This window comes from Mycteria americana, chromosome 4 (assembly GCF_035582795.1).
Source record: "Mycteria americana isolate JAX WOST 10 ecotype Jacksonville Zoo and Gardens chromosome 4, USCA_MyAme_1.0, whole genome shotgun sequence".
NCBI classification, from domain to species: Eukaryota; Metazoa; Chordata; class Aves; order Ciconiiformes; family Ciconiidae; genus Mycteria; species Mycteria americana.
The window spans coordinates 13217082-13234631 of record NC_134368.1 but is presented as its reverse complement, the minus strand read 5'-3'; the positions used below and the strand labels follow the sequence as shown (position 1 = coordinate 13234631).

Sequence of the window (17550 nt, the reverse complement as noted above, 5' to 3'; positions counted from 1 at the left end):
CAGTTTGGTTGGATAGTTTAGAAAAGCTAAATAGCCTGGGCTGGCAGAGATAAAGGACAGATAATTTATTTTCTGTATATCATGAAAATAATCATATTTTCATGACGTATTTTGTTTTTCAATGGCAAATCAATTCTTCATATAGACATTAATTTTTAAAATGCTCTTTCTACATAGTGAAAACTGAGCTACAACCAAGGAGAAGTTTGGAACATCAAGAAAATATTATATGATAAAATAAATATTTCAAATACCAGGTCAAATTCTAAAATGCTTCTTTTCTAAATATAAACCTGTTTTAAATTTAAAACTGACCAACTGCTGGTGTGTTGATATAGTAACAAAGTAAATTTAGTACTCTATGACTTCTGCCATATGACTTTACTGTTCTATTTCCTTAACAAGTACCAAAACAACTGTATTTTATAGAACTCATTCATATTTGCCACAGGTTTTTAGTTCCGTATTTTCACATTGGAGAAAATACTGAAGTTTTTTTCCAACACCAGTGGTTTACTGTATGATTACAAAAATCTAACTTGTAAGCAGTCTCATTTCTGCAGTAACATTTTTTCAATACATCTTTCTCTTTTTTTCATGTAATGAAGGAGATGTGATGGTGTTTATCTGCATTGGACTGATCCAGTCTAAACTTGGGGAATTGAACAGAGATACCAAAGTAAGAAATCGGGCCGGGTGAGCTTTGCTCATGGTCAGATACAGACTCTTCTGGAGTGCAATTCAGTGGGCTGAACAGTCTAGTAGAGGCATAGAGCCTTCTTCCACATAATATATATGAAGCCACAGTGACTAGACTCCTCTTTTGCTATAGACCTAAAGTTACCTGGGAGGAAGCTGAGCTTCAATAACACATGGCATTAGCTGTAATGAAATTACTTCCATGGGCACTTTCAGGCTTGGATTCATCTTTGCAGATTTCAGATCTAGACATCTCCAAATCTCATTACTGATTACCCATCTACGCCGGACACCTAATTCTTAACAACATCAGCAAAACGAGTCCCACCCTTAGTGTGCTCTGTAGCTAAATTCATATCGACTAGGTTTTTCCACCTTGCAGGCATGTGCTCGCGTATTCCCGATGTGCAGGAAGGCAAGGAGCTAGCCAATAAACCTGCCCTTCAGCTCATCCAGCACTGACTTCCCTTTGTGCACTGAGTAAAATCAGAAACTTCCTCAAGAACAATGAACCGATTCGTGACTGAACACAGAAATTCTTGGTCAGATTAAGATTTACACTAATATTGCTTCTGTATCAAATGATATAGCCAACTTCATATGTCACACTCAATTACAGATAAGAGATGGCAATTACTGTTATCTACAATGTGAACCAAATGAGTATTCCTCACAGACCAGAGAAATTATCTGTCAAAGAAGTGAAATAATGAAAAAATATGACTTTTAGCATAGCTTCTCTGTGATTCTGCTGAAAAAACCCCAAATTGCAAATCTGCACATAATCACAAAATAAATGAGTCTTTCCAGGTTAGCTGCTGCTGCGCAACAGGCATAAGGGACATGAAAAAATGTTACATGTTCGTTAATATTGGAAAATTGACAGCACATTATGAATTTTGCCCTACACACCTGCACACATCAGCTCTGTGTGGCCTGAACTGCTAGACGCAAGAGGGGGAACTGCCTCCAAAGAGTTTGCATTTCCTCCCTTCACGCAGGTAGGAAGAGCCTTGCTCAAGTGAGTCGGGGTCAAGGTTTGCTCCTGGGGCAGTGTAGATTCATCCCACCCGTTTCATAAGATAGATATATTAATATCTTGGTCTAGCCTTAAACTATTTTCCCCGTCAGGTGTACATACGATATATGAAATTCCTATCATTATTAAACCTAATTCACCCAGGAAATACCCATTCTGAGAGTCATTCCAATTTTGACTTGACACAGCACCTAGGTTTCAAAGCTATCTTTTATCCAGAAATAAATAAGAGGTTCCAATAGAGATGGGGGGCGGGGGGAAATCCTTGTTTTTAGACAAAATGTTATTCAGAAAGAAAGAAAAAGGAAATGAAACACAAATGGTGCTTGTCTGAATTCGACCCTGCTGGAGCACCAGTTACTTCATACAGCTGGGGCGGGCTGGGCTGTGCAGCCAACATCAACACAGATGGAATCTATTGCTGAACTAAGCAGGCCCTCCTTTCTGAAATGCATTTTGCAGTGCTTGCCATAACAAAGTTGAAAACAATTACAAAAAAGATAAAAAAAAATAATTAGGAGAAACAGAAACATCCAACATTAAATACTTTCTGATTAAAGCAAGGATGCTTTAATATTGAAAGAAAATCCAACTGATTAAACACAAAATAAAAATACCTCACTCAAATCTGTACCATAAACAGCTGCATCTTTTGGGGGCTATGGAATATGTAAGAGTTTGAGCATCAAGAAATGTAAAAAGTGCATCTGAGGATTCTGATATTACTTACTAATATTCACAGTGCTTTAATTTTTTTACTGTTGCTAGTTGTATTGTTTAATTCTTTCAACTTGGCAATTTTTTAGTGGAAGAATTCTGATGAAGTTATGAATTATGAACTGAAACAACTCTTGATTCAGTAACTTTTCATTAGTTTACCTGAAAAATAAAAAGGCCATAAAACCCACAAAACTATTTACATATTCTATAAAAGGATTCAATCTCAAAAAACCCTAGAACATGTGTAGTTTGAGTGGTATCAGGAGCAAAGACCTGGCAACCTGCAAAGAAGGCATTAGCATGAATTCTTACTTTTTTTTTTTTTTTACAACAGGCCACAGGGAAGGAAACTAGAAAATGCTGCCTTCAAGACAAATAACCTTGCTCAATCACAGGAATAAGAACTGAGTTAGAAAAAAAAATTACCATTATTTGTATCTCATTTAAGGAAAAGGGACAAAGATGAGTGAGATATTGTTGCCCAGAATAATACCCGTAATACTGAAACAATACTGATAAAGGTATTTGTCAGGTGCTGGGTCTGAGACCAAATAAGAGATGCTTTATTTGAAACGAAGAAGTGGACGGGGTGATTATTATACTACAGAGTTGAGATCTCTGAAAGACTGGGTTGTGCACAGGATGCCCAACCGCAGTTTACAGGAGGGATTGCTGAGAGAAAGAAACAAATATCTCCAAGTAATAAGCCATATTCACCTGGATAGTAAAACTCATTATTCTACTGGACGCTATGAAACAGACTTAGAAATATTAATTTTATGGTGTATTATGGTCTTCCCCTCCACCTGACCCTCTGTGTTCCACAGACCACAAATAAACTCTTTCTTTCTTTGTCCTAGGAGATAAAATACTTTATTTCCCCCTTCTGTCCAAGGGTACCTACCAAGATAGGCAGTAACTTTTTTTCTTAGGGATAGTCTAGCTGATATCTGCTGACAATATGGAAGTATATAGTGTGGAAAGCAGTATGAAAGACAGAGGAAAATAAATGTCATCGTATAGGGGCCTGAGGATATAAAATCACTTTACACCCCAATGAAGACTTACACTATGTAGGAAATAGAAAGAAACACCTCCCTTTATGCGATGATTTAAGACGTGGAGATTTCCAGTGCAAAGCAGTGACTTTAGCAGAGACTGCCAGCACACTCGTGCTGCAGGCAAAGGCTGCCAGCAATTTAAGGGCCATGCTCGCACGTGTGTTATTAGATCAACCACCAGTTCGGATCCAGTCGGACTGTGGAGCCAGCTGCTACGTAACCCCTCAACAGTGAAAGCAGCAACGTGAGACTGGAAAAGTGGTCACACATTGGTGATGCATAATAAAGCCATTCAGAAGCCAGCAGGCAAATGGGGGCCGTCACGAAGAAATCTTGACACATGCATATGCCATTTGCTTTGGAGCAAGCTTAGACCTGACCTCTGTACAACCCTGCTGCATCCTCAGCCTGGAGGGGGAAAAGTCCTCACACATTTATGGTCCCTCTCCCCACACGTAAGAAAATGGATGTCCAGAAAGCAAGATGCATCAAGAAACTGAGTACCAATATAACTGGCAAAATTACCGACTGTACATTTCAACCAGGCTTCATCGTACCACTGTAAAGGCTGGAAATGGGGTGCCAGTACTTGCCACACACTTGGTATGAAAGCCTTTAGATAAACTCAAAATCGCTAAGGCACTAAAAAGAAATCACTGTTTATTGCCAGCTATTGAGGACCTGCATGGACATTGGATTTATTCAGGACAAAAATGCTGACTATATGGGATGTTAAGACCATATTGAGCTGTGCAGGAATGAAATATTAGCCTGAGCATAGACAAGCAGAAGCTAAGAAGAATTCTTCATTTGACCTCAGCTCTGTATTCCAAAGTTATAAATTTCTCAGCTTGTCAGCTAGACCCTACAAAACCGGGAGCCAAATAATGTGAAAGAAGTCTAACAACTCCTCTTTTCAGCTTCTGAGCACACATGACAAAAGACAGCAGACCAGCCAGGCACCAAACTCAGCTTTTTGGAGCAGAGTAACCCTGTCAGTCCCACCACAACGTAGGTACCACGGCTGCACGACAGGATGCTGGTATAGTCCCACCCAACCACTGCTGAGTGTACCCAAGCAATTACAGCACACGCCTCTGGGACACCGGTGCTACCAGGAAAAAACCAAAAGGAATTGCCAAGAAATCAACGGCCGGAGGCAGACACGATGGGAGGCCCAGCAACCCCCAGCAATCCTGGGAAGAGCTGAACTGGTAACCCGCCAGCAGTGCTGTGCTGCAGTGCTGCACAGAGGAGGGCAGGGAGGAAACGCTAGCAGAAGTGACTACCAGGCAGAGGATGAGTCTAAGCACAAGTGAAGCTTTTCCTTAGGGTGATCCTGAACTGTGACGTGAGTAGGTTTAAGACTAAGAACAAAAGAAGGTACACGCTTTGCACGCTGTCCTCCAGGGTGTGGAGGTAGATCTGATGCAGCCTAAGATTGTGTCTGCTGACTCAGGGGTGAATGCCTAATTAAAGGTATCTCTGGAAAAGTGCTTAGTATGTAAAGTATAGTGACTACAAACAGATCACAGCCTCAGAAAGCACAGCCTGATGATGGGAAAGGGATTTGAAAAGACTTGCTCGCATTTAAAGAATTAATCAGGGCGTATTATGGCTCCACAGTTTGATCTGAAGATTGGATGGAGAACATTTACAGAGGAACCTCACCAGGAAATGAGTTACCCTTTCACAAAATACAGCACATCTGAGTTCTCTTTAGGTAACATGATAACCCCTTTACCTAAGCAACAGGAAGGTAAAGATGGCAATGAAGAGGACCAAATGGAAACAGTAAGAAACCAACACAGTATTTCGACTGAGCAGAGGACCCAGTTGGTTCTTGCATCTCTCTCATGGCAACGTCAGCCTGCGGCAGAACCCAGGCATAAGCTTAAATCTCAGTTCTTGGCATTGTATTTAATTAACATTTGAGATATTAAATAACACTGAAAAGACTGGAGCACAGAATGCACCACTGAAAGGACAGATAGCTGGAAGGAGTTACACCCAAACTCTATGGAAGACAGGAATGGAAATAAACTTCAGACTCCATGAAGTAACAGAAGATCTAAGGAAATAATTAAAAAGTGAAAAAGAATGAGCCATAAACAAAACCACAATATCTCTGTATCATTCAGATTTTATAAGATTATTGCACAGCCAGCTGGAAGCATCACTCAGACAAAACAATAGAGTTGACTCATGTCAAGCAAAGGGTCTGGGTGTACCAAGAAGAGAAATGGGCTTTAATTAATGCTGGGGAACACTTTCATGCATATTACATGAGAAAGATGAATCTGAATTTTAAGCAGCATGGGCCCTCAGTCAGAGGTGGTTATTGTAACTGTGCTCAAAGAAGTGTCTGTATTCCCCAGCAAAGACAAAATCACCTTCCTATTCCAGGAGTTAATAAGCTCATCCAGGTACATGACATCACAGTGCAGACAAGACAAGGCAGTATGGTGAGAAAAGTGTCGGCAACACCATTTCTACCAGAACAATATTTTCTAAGGGCCTGAGCACTGCATCAAACAAAAACAAGAAAAGACTTTGGTACTTGCTGGCCCAATTCCTTTCCCATGTGTTTGTGCACAGCCCATTAATGAGCACATTTAGAAAAGTAAATAGGCTGGTTCCTAACTATCAGCACAAGGAGGGTGCTTTATGGACACGTATAGCATAGAAACAAGAAACCAAAAACCTGAGGGAGTATGTTATGAAAAATGGTGGGACAATATCCTATCAAACCTGTGGTATTAGTAATGTAATAGCTTTCGTCTGTGGAGGTCGAAGTCCATCAGCATCTAGTAAAGACAGAAAAGAGGGCATACAGCTTCCCAATGACCACAGAAAGAATCTGGTAAAGCAGTTCAATCCTACTCTAAATCTGACCTGAGCTCATCCAGTTTAAATGCAAATTTCCAGCTCATTCTGGCAGCTCAGAAATTAAGAAAGCTTGGAAACACAGGGATGTGCATTGCTATAAGTGTATAATACAAGTGAACTGAGAAGGAAATTACTTTAACTAAAACTTTTCTGTGATACCATTTGCAAATGTGAAACAAATAATCAACAATAAGGCACCAACCCCACTCAGGGGAAATGGGAATGGCAACTACAGTGTCCTGCAAGACACGACCAACAAAAAACGGGCTGCAAACACTTCTTTGTCCTTAATCCTTATGAAATCATATATGATGACCAAAAGTATTCCACACCCAACTGCATCATGTCCAGAAGACTCTGCTGTTCTGGTCACTCGTGATCAAACCAGAACATGAACCCACAGCAGATGCATAGGAGAAATACTGATATAGTTCAATAGAATTAAACTATAGCTCAAAATGAAACAGATAGAGCCTTTCTTACACACAATGGAGTGAAATGAAGCCTGAGAGGAATATAATTGTGATCTCAAAGGATATCTGAGCCACAAGTACCAAGGTGAGCAAAAAAGCTACTTAAACAGAAAGACAAAGGCTGGCAATGAACACTGGGATGGTGGAATAGCCTTTCAAATTGAAATAGTGGGTTAAAGAAACCTAAATGCTAGCAAATAGGCTTTGGTAAGTAAGTTTCTGAAAGGGTTAATATTTTATAATGGCCTGCAGTAAGAGTGACTGCACTGAATAACCAAAAAGGCCCCTTTAGTTGTTCAGTTCTTCAGTTTAGTTTAGTTCTTCAGTTTAGTTCTTCAGTTACAGAAGAACTTGAGATTTCTTCAAACTGAAGCGATTAGCCAGCTCTGAATGAAACAACTGAATTTTTGTTGAATTTACTTTTGTTGCTTTTAAAAATTTTCTGCAAGGAGAAAAACTCCAAGGCTAATACTATTTTAAGATTATCTTTTAAGAAGAGCAGAGGATAACAACTCCTTTTCAGTGTTGGAAGAAAAAGCAAGATGAAATAAGGATTCATAGGTACCAACCTGGCACATGAGCCCCTTGCTTTTGTTATGGCACTAGTCTCACCGCACATTTTAGAAGAAGCTTTCAGACTGGCACTTTTTTGATTGTTGTTCAAAGAATGATTATGTAATTGGTGATGTATCACCTCAAAAATCCTTTTGATTTCAGGATGATTTTTTTCTTCTCCAAGGACACTGTCTCCTTTCAGCATTTTCTAATAAATATCTGAGAGTATACCTGACAGGCAGCCAGATAAAGGGAGGCTGTCAAATTGCTTCTCCACAATAGGAAACCCATTTATATGAAACACTCCTACAGAGTGACTGTGTACATTGCAGGAAAGGGTTGGAGGATGATGACCTATCCTTTTGATTTATACCTACAGGGGTTCTGGCATCTTGCTGGACACTTGTTGCGGTTAAATAATTATTAAATTGTCCCTATTCCAAGAAAAATAAAATGTATACTCAATTTTACTGTTAAAATCATGCAAAATAGCTGTGCTGTTTGTATTTGACTTTGTTGGACTGCACAGTGCACTGAAATCACCGACTGTCAGATGTAATATGACAACCAAATGCTTGGAGGCTGGAAGTATTCTGTCACTGTCATGCTGTGGATAATTTATGCCAGTAATCCTCAGGCGCATCTGAGCAGCAGGACACACTGGATCTTATTCTATTGCCTCAGTGGAAAATGTACTTCAAGGCAACTTGGTGATAGTGCAACGATGGGATCCCAGGTGTTAAACCCCCAGCAGCATTGGGAGGTGCACACAGAGCATTGACTCTGTTGTTCCTCCAAACCCATTACCTAGCACGGCATCTTGCCTGTCAAGCACAGGGAAATATCATAAAAGTAGCTGCTGATGTAGAGATGGAGACAGCAGGCTAAAAGACACAAGCCCTCGCAGTAAGCAGATTCAAAAGGGGCGAACCAGTGTGACTCTTTCAGACACGGTGATCTCCTCCTCTGCTGCTGACCCAGGCAAAGCTCCACCAGCTGCTGGCACTGTATTCACCCTAGCAAGCACATATTAACGCACCCCGGTAAGTGGTGTTCCAGGTCTGCAGGAGGACTCTGAGTTGCCCTTAAGCTCACGTGCTTTATCTTCAGCTTTTACTTTGCTGGCCATCTGAACGAGCTGTATGCACAGGCTAAAGCAAGCGAGGATTTCTGCTTTCTAAGCCTGACAGAAAGTCTGCTAGACCAGATGTAGGCAAGGGAATGTATACAGAAAAAGAGAATTACTAAGAGATTGTGTCCTTAGTGATTCGCTTCATTCAGGTATATGCAAGGTCCAGCTTTGTCTCTCGATTTTAAGACCTGGTCCAAAGCCCACTGACTCCAGGAAAACTCTCTGGGCTTTAATGAGTTTTAATAACTGGAGACTTCTTTTAAACTATTAGCAGCATGTCTCTAAATAAAATTAATTTTATACTCTTTGTTCATGGGCTGATGAATAACGAAACTGATACAAGATTTGGCCTGAACAAATATGCAGGTCTATTTACAGATTTACAAAGGAAGCCTTGCACAGCACCTGCCCACACATAAGTCTGGCTCCTGGCACTACTTTAAGGAGTATTGAATTCCTTACCACCCACACAACTTTACATAAGTAAAAGCTTAAACATCAATTCAGACTAAACATTTTTGAATGCAGAATCCCTTGAGTGCCATAAAAAGAAACAGTGGTGTAAATGAAACTTTAATTTCCATCACGCTCAATAACTGATGTGCTAAAACCATAGATTTTAAAACAGTGCATAGTTTATTTAAAGTTATTGATTCCCACCTCCAGTAAATTCCTGTGTTCCAGCAGCACATTGTGCTTCCACTGGAGGCTGAGACCACCGCTAGATGTTATTCAGCAAGTGGAAAAAGTTTCTGTCCTGAATGGCTGACAAAAAGAGGTGCCATACAACACAACTTCCAGCATGCCATGTGAAGAAGGGCAATCTGGAGCAGAATCTGCTAGCTTCTGGTGGGCCCAGGGGATTCTTCCACTCGACTACGAAAGCACGGTCTATGAAAAGTGGCTAGGAAAGGTAGCTCAGTATTTGTGTCACTGAGAAATCTGATTATGTGCAGTTTTTATAGAGATTGGCATCAGCTACAAATTTTTAGGAGTCCATTGATTCAGGGTAGGTTGAAAATCACCATGCAGGAGCATTAATGGAAGGGGAAAATTAGATCTTAGCCACTGTCACTGATGTCCAGCCTGATGTAAAAAGAAAGATAATATGACAGTCTCTGCTCATATCTAATAATAATGAGGGGCTAACAAAGAGGCATCTAATAGAGAAAGGTTTCCAAAAACCAGCTAATGATCAATTCCATTAGTTCAACATGACTTCAGGAGAAATCTTTAAACAGTCAGACTGGGGTTTGAGCTTGCCGCGGTGTTCAAAGGTCAAAAAGCTGATGGTTTTGTCCTTCCCTTCCAGCTCCACCTGGTCTTTTACAGGACAGCAGCAGTCTGTCATCTTTTCACAAATTACGATGTGCTACTGTCTTAAAATAGCATAAATCATAACCTGTATTTGGATAATACAGGACAACGAGAGGCCTGGGACATTTCCTGGCTGATCTCAAAGTGGCACCAACACCAGAAAGGGAGGCGAAAACCACCCCTGCCTGACAGCAGCAACAGAATTGCAGAAAAAATGGCAAAACTCAGCTTCCGCCACTACGGAAAAACCAGCTCAGCTTGGTGACTTCACCGAGATGAAAGCATCCGCAGCGTTACGGGCAGGTCAGAGGGGAGGGCCATGTTCAAACTCCTCTTTGCCAGGCTCAACATGGGAAGACCGCGCTCCAGACCAGCCAGCTCTAACTGTGTGAGCTTCCACGGTAATTCCCACTGTATCTCAGAGAATATTTTTGTCACTCCAAAATCCAAACTGAACTACTGCAAAAAACAGCATTGACCTCCTGGACCTAATTCATACTTCACACGATTTCACTCACTGCAGCTGTACCAACTTTAAGGGAATTTACACATTAGTATAGGAGAAAGGAAAAGTAGGTCAGTTGTCTTTAGAAAAACAACTTGAATCTTCAGAGCCAATTTATTAAACTGAACCTACATAAATATGAAAGAACGAGGATCTCAATTGGCTTCAGTTTGTAAAGCTAGCACCTGAAGTCTGCATTTCAAAGGCATGTGCATTTTGCATAATTTTCCTGCCTCTCATCAACCCCGTCCCTTGTAATTTATGCTATGTGCATCCTGAATTAAAGAAAAATAATCATTTTCAGGCACTGTTAACCATGAAATGGATTCTCCAGGTTTTACTGCATATTAATAAGATCACTTTTGCATCCTTTCAAATTTATACATAACTATTTTATAGCATCCCTTTTAGTTGAATTTTGCTACAGTATATATACCAACTCTGGATGTGAATGTTTCTAGCATAAACATTCCCTTCCTATAACGATTTGAGCATATCTCATTATATTAGGTAGAATTAAAATTGGAAAAAAAAAAATCTTGTTCAAGTCACAAACCAAAAGCTGGCAGCACTTAGGGAGAAACTATGATTAAGGTATTCTACATAACACATGTTTGTTGGTTTTTTTTTACTTTGTTCTGCAGTACATAGCATTATTCACCATCAAATAAAGGTTATTATGAAAGGCTGGCCAAGTGTTTGATCTGATAAATTAGTTCTTATGTTCATAAGATGCTACTGGCTTATGTATCTCTTAGAACTGGGCATAAATGTGATAGCAGAGTAACACACTAAAATGAAGCAGAACATCAGCCACCCAGTTGTTCTTCCCCCGTAAGCTGCATCTGTATTTCCTGCTTCAGCCAATGAATGCGGGTCTCCATGGATTGCCCTTGTCACCATGCACAACATTTTCCACAAATGAATGAAAAGATGGATAATTGATCAGTGTTAGGGCTAAGACTGTGTTCACCTTTCAACAGGCTAAGCCATGATTTGCTTACACTTCTCTAAAAAAAATGTTGAAAATGTTTTCTTCAAATCTACTGTAAAGTCAGTAACAGAGGAGCATTAAAACTTGTTTATAGTTTATTCTGTAACAAGACAGCTGCCCCCAACTGGAGGAATTGAATTACAGATCTCAATCAGTATCTTTGCTATAAACATCTCTGAGAACATACTCTTCTACTTGTTCTGCAAGGAATTTCCTACCAAGAGACTGAGCACAGAAAAGCACTAAAGACTTCATAAAAAAAGGAAGTATTCTTCCTTCATTTTAAAACTCTGTACTTTCATTTTTCAGCTATCAAGAAGGAGTCTTCTCATAAGGCTTGCTCCAGAGAAAGCTGATCCTTAAAATTGTAAGAAACTTGCTGGGACCTGTGGGCTTGGCCAGGCCGACCTCCAACACAAGGCAGGTCAACCTTTGAAGTTAAGATTAAGTTACTCGGGTTTTTGCCACTTGAATTTTGAAAATCGCCAAAGACTGCAATTCCACAGCCTTTGCAGTGACCTGTTCCCAGGCTTATTTCACCAAAGGGAAATTTTTGCCTTCTCTTCTGCAAGTTGAACCCAATTCCCTCAGCCAGAGCAGAGTTGAGAGGAATAATCATTCCCCTGGATCTGCAGGCTCCTTCCCCTTGTAACCATTTCTGTTAGTGCTTATCACAAATATATTCTCTCCTATATATATTTAAATTAACACTCACCAGCCACTGCTGAGGTATTTCTGGCAGAGGCATTTGAGGAGGCGCTGGCAAACTGTTGGCAACTTCTTGCTTCTGTACATGTTCTTTTATTTCAAAACCTGTGGAAGAGCAACACACACATCGCTTAACACTTCAGTGGATGCAAATGGGACATTTTTTCCACACGCGGCCACCACATCTGACTGTCACACACCAAAATCTGGCACGCAGTGCTGCTCACAACCTACCTCCCCAGCGCGGTTACTGAGGCAGGACTGGAAGAATGCTGGGAATTCAGGAATTTAATCAAGCAGAACAAACACATACTTACTCTATATGATAATGACATATATGGTATTTGGATCAACAAATACCAGACATAGAAAAAATTTACAGGAAATCATTCTGAACTGCCTATCCATCTGGAACTGAAAGACTTAAATGGCTACAATTCAAACACATTGCCAGGCGACTACCATACAGATAAAACCACTTATGAGCGTAGATACCACACTTGTGAACGTCTCAATGGCACCATACAGTGCATAAAACACGGTCAGCCTGTGGGCAGTATGTGGCTGGCTGCCTTTTACCAGCGGAGATGAGCAAGAGTTGTTCCCATGGCACATTTTGGATGGGCAAGGCTATCATGCAGAAATGAGTCCAATACCACCTTTCATGCCAAAAGAGCGGGGAAGAGGGCAGGAGAAGAGACCCTGCCTCTCTCCCTCCCCTGCAGCAGTGGTGACAGCTATTCAGGCAAGCCCACAGCGCCCACGTACCCTGGGCTCCCCGCTGCCACCACCATCTCCGACCACGGAGCCGCGGTGTGAGTCTGCGCAAGTCCTGGGAGATGCAGGATGCTACGACACCCCAACCTGGAGCATGCTGCTGCTGGGGGGAACATTGCCCTAACCAACTCACCATTAACAGAACTGCACACTGAGCATGTTTTCCCACTATCTCCTTCTTCCTCTCTTTTTTTTTTTAAATAATCCCATAGTTTTCCAGGTGATTTCGAAAAGGGAAAAGGAGCCGAATGTAAAAGTTGCTTTGAGGGTCCTTTGTATCACTACTGCATCTCCCTCCCAGGGGAAAAGAGGAGTGACCCACTCATTCTGAGTTTTTGGCACAATAATTTAAATCCCAGTTGAACTCACTTCATAGGAACATGATATCGTTTATTTTTCTAAATATCAAAAGGGAGATTAGGGTGCATCTCCTCAATGTTCTGGCAAAAATTCAGTCAATGGATTGTACGCTGCTTACCCCTAGACTGAATTTAGCTCCTAGTGTTTAGTTTAGTTTTTAAAATATATATTTACATAGTCAAATGGATGTCTTTTGGTCAAGATCATATAATTCTCAAAAATGTAATCAATGATGAAATGTTTCTTGTCATAATAACCCAGTCCCACTGGCTGTGAAGTCATGGATTGAAAAACAACACTGATAAAATAAACTGGCTCTAAGGGCCACAGATTCTTCTTTCTTCGTACAAATCAAGAGAGGGATTAGTCTTGGGAAACATTCCAATTTTTTTTTTGCCCCAGTATAACTTTCACTTGTTCCTCTTTATGCAGGATGAATCCATATTATGACTGCTATCCATATCCAAGTCTGCCATGCTTTCCATAACAACCAGAAGTCAAATATGAAGGGTTTTTTACCGCAAAACAAGGTATTCCAAGTGAATTCTATTGACTCTGTAAAACTAGTTTTTCCCCAGTTTTAAACTATGTGTGCTTAAGCAAGAACCTGCTCTAACATTTATTTTCTTCTACCAAATTACACAGCAAAGTCACCGTTATAGGTTTATGGCATCAGGTCCCTTTAAGGAAAACAGGCAATGTTGACAGTCATATTAAATGACTAAATCCACCAACAGTTCTTACTCCAAAATAAACTGTTTGTGTCTTTGTTTTTTAGAAGAAAGTCTGAGTTTCAGAAGGAAATGCCAAGTGTTTTGTTCAGACCTACAATCCATTGGGCATGCCAAGGCTCAGGAAGAAAAATAGTGTTTATAGTTTTGCCAGCTATTGAGAGTAACCACTGGTTTGGACGTGGGGCAGGTCGAGGCCAGGCAGCTATGACCTGAAGAACACATCTGCCTGGCCCAGTTGTCTCTGGCTAATAGATATTAAAAGAAGAAAACAGTGTGCATTTGGGAGATGGAGCAAAACAAGGCAAAAGGTTTCTAAAGAATTCCCCAAGTAAGAACTTACTGAGTTTAAAGTGTTTTACTGAAAGCCAACCAGCCCATTATAATAATTTCCACACCTTTACAAAGAAAAACATAATTGTTCATTTCCAGATGTTATAAAGAACCCAGCCAATTCCCAGTTGCACAGATCCTTCATTACCATTCCCCATTGATCTTAAATGGTTTGCTCCAGCAATAGAAATATCCTGTTGGATTCACACAGTTGATTTTTGCAAATGCATATAAAGAGTCTGAACTCAGCATAGTCCTCAGGCCTCTTAAACGGTGCCAGTGACCCAAGTGCTCTCGTGGAGTTACGTGGGTGGAGTAAAACAACATTTAGAAAAACAGGCTCGGAATGACAGTTCAGCTTAGTTACAGAGTACTGTGGGTCTATGCATCTTTTACTGCTTTTAATTTTAATGAAGAGATGAATAGTTTCAAAGGGATGGGAGTACTGAATGTTATAACTGATAAAAAAAGCAGCAGGGTCAGCTCCATTAAAGTACATGACTCCCCGGGTAGTTTCACACACACTGGAAGCCAGCACGGGATGGCAGAGCTCCCAAGGAGGCAGCTCCTCTCCTTCCCTGCCTTGTTCCTGTCCCGGCACCAACCTCTGCCTTGTGCCAGCGTAAGCATGTGTGCGGCCTCAGGTTGAACCAGACCAGGGAAGTGACACTGGTTAGGACTAAACCAGCAAAAAAACCCAAATAATGCTTGTGCTAGCAGAAGGGAAGATGCAATACATGATGAGCAAGAATGAGAAACAGGATGCTTTTTTTAGAGGCCATGCTGGCTTAAACCCTATTTAAACTGCAGTTCCATAAAGTAGAGTTTATAGACATATAAAGCATAGTCCTATGACCTCTTGCTTAACTGAACTATGGAATATCCTTGAATTAATTCTTGTAGAGCATATCTTCTAGCAAAATATTCTATCTTGATAAAATGCCAGCAGTGGCATGCAGACCTTACGAAGTTCTTCCATTACTTCATAGCTTCAATGCTCAAAACATGTGCTTTATTTCCACTTTGAAACAAAGATCCCGCCATTGCACACTGCTTTTTGTTGTGTAAGTCTAAGAGCTCATTCTCAGTCATTCCTTTCCTACATCAAGTTGAATTATGATACCTCATTTTGGATAATTTGAAGGCGTATTTCTCGATCCTTTAATCACTTTTATGACTTTTCTTCAAAATGTCTGAATTTTATCTCCTTGAATGTAGGCACTAGAAGTGGGTATAACATTCCAGTGACAACTGCACTGAACCAAGCTCCACCATTTAATATATGGATCTCATATGGATCTTGTTAATGGATGGATCCTGTAACAGGATGTAATGGATCTTGTTATAGATCCTGTAATAGGCTTTAAAACCTAAATGGTAGGCGCTAAAGGTAGACAGCTATGGTCCTTGAGTCTTTTTATCCTTGGCCACATCTGTAGTCATAAATTAAACATGCCTGGGAAGGTGCTCTGGTGCAGAGAAATCCATATCCATATGGTTAAAATCTCTCACCCCTCAAAACCAGGGTCGAGGGTGATGATTTTGAACTGTCTGTCGGGAACACACCTTTGCCTGTGCTAACTCCCAAATCATGCCTAGGAACTGATGGAGGAGACGAGTCAGCTCAGGCCAAACCCGTGCCAAGGACCGCTCCATAATTTTAACACTGTAAATAATTGAGTTCCAGGGTACAGAAACATACCCAGCACTGTTTAATTTACTAGTAGAGCTGTAGCTTTTGCGTCCTGAAACACCATCCACAATCCAGAAGAAAAGGATATGACAACCCTTCCCTCTGTTTGCAAAGCTGGCAACAGAATATTGTCCGACTTCTTGAGGAAGTCAAGTGTTTTTCTTAATAAATGCAGTTGAAAAGACTACAAGAAGAACATGCAGTGTCAGATCAGCATTGCTGAAGTTATTTTGACCTCCTGTAAAATACAGCTGTTTCTAAGGTTCTCACCTACAGATTTTGGTTTTGGGGAGTTTGGTGTATTTTCATTGGCTTTTGGAGCAGGAAGCCTCTTTCCACAATATGTGAAATTGGTACCTGCCTTCTTCTCTCAGAAGTAAAGTAACAATAGTGACGGGTCTTTAAGAATGTCGAAACAGAAAGGAGGACAATCATTATTTTCAAGTTGGTCTCCTTGTACTTGAATTCTGTGGCAAAAATGATTTCTTTACCGAAGGGGGGAAACACTGCATCAAACGACCATATTTTTTTAGCACTGGAGAAGAAGCAAATCACGAGAAATGCAGCTGCTCACAATGTGGCATTTCTCTTCAACACACTCTGGTATTTTTCAGAAATCTAAACACTGAGGGTTTACACTGACAGTATTTCTGTCAAATGTAGGAGAGACAGAGGTCTTACAGCCCAGATGCCTCTTTATTTATAAAGGTGCTGTAAGGAAATAGAAGGGTACTGTTAGGAAACATAGTGAGGAATATTCTTTGTATAAGCTCTGTGGAAAGGCTGCTGTACACAGTGAATCATTTATATTGCATTCAGTTCCATACTCTTGACAGAGATAAAAGCGATTGTGCAATCAAAATGGTTTTAGATAGGGAGAAAAGGGGAAAGTGAATATAACTCTAATTGCAAAATGCAAACCAAACATGCTGACAGTCATTTCCTAGCTCTGGCTTGACACTCCTGTATCAGTCACGCACCAGAGTTGCCTCAATATCAAGCCTTTTGATGGATTTGGGTCATTTGACAGAGATGCAGCATGCAGCACCCATGCATCCATAAAATGGTGCTGTGGCCAGCACTCCCTGACACAGTATTATTTTGCCATCAAAACTCATAAATAGCATTGCTGCCACAAATAAAATGAAGTAACCACTATATCAGCAGAAGTGAAAACATGCTATCTAGCACGTAATTCTGTGGCTGCATTCACCCATGCGCACCCAAGATACTTCCAGTATGCCTTTTGCTATATTTTATTGCTGAACATGAAGGAAAGCATTCAGGAAAGTTACACCGTGGCTTCACCCTGTCTTTCTGTCTTGCTTCAATTTAGGGCTTGTCTTTAGCCCTTATAGCTATTTCACTGAGCACAGACTTATTCTGTGCATTCTGCAAGCGAGAAAACCCACCCCTGACACTGACCTTTTGATGACTGTATCCTCAGGAGAATGTTAGTTATTACTGCCTTCTTCTCCCTGACAGTGGAAGTTAGATATTCATGGTCCAGAAGTTCAAGAAACAGGCGCAGCTCAACTATTAACTCTTCCATGGCTGAAAGACA

General features: G+C 40.6%; 1 protein-coding gene across 6 annotated transcripts in view; it reads right to left on the bottom strand.

The window, feature by feature from the left end:
• The window catches only part of AFAP1 (actin filament associated protein 1), a 122068-nt gene that overhangs the window by 47866 nt on the left and 56652 nt on the right, over window positions 1–17550 (bottom strand). For all 6 annotated transcript variants that reach the window (XM_075499688.1, XM_075499687.1, XM_075499689.1 and 3 more), the window contains 2 exons: window positions 17412–17540; window positions 12100–12197 (listed from right to left, as the gene is read on the bottom strand). In XM_075499688.1, coding sequence (XP_075355803.1) covers window positions 12100–12197; window positions 17412–17538 — 225 coding nt within the window. In that variant the 5' untranslated portion in view covers window positions 17539–17540. Of the gene's footprint in view, window positions 1–12099; window positions 12198–17411; window positions 17541–17550 lie in introns of those variants that run through there.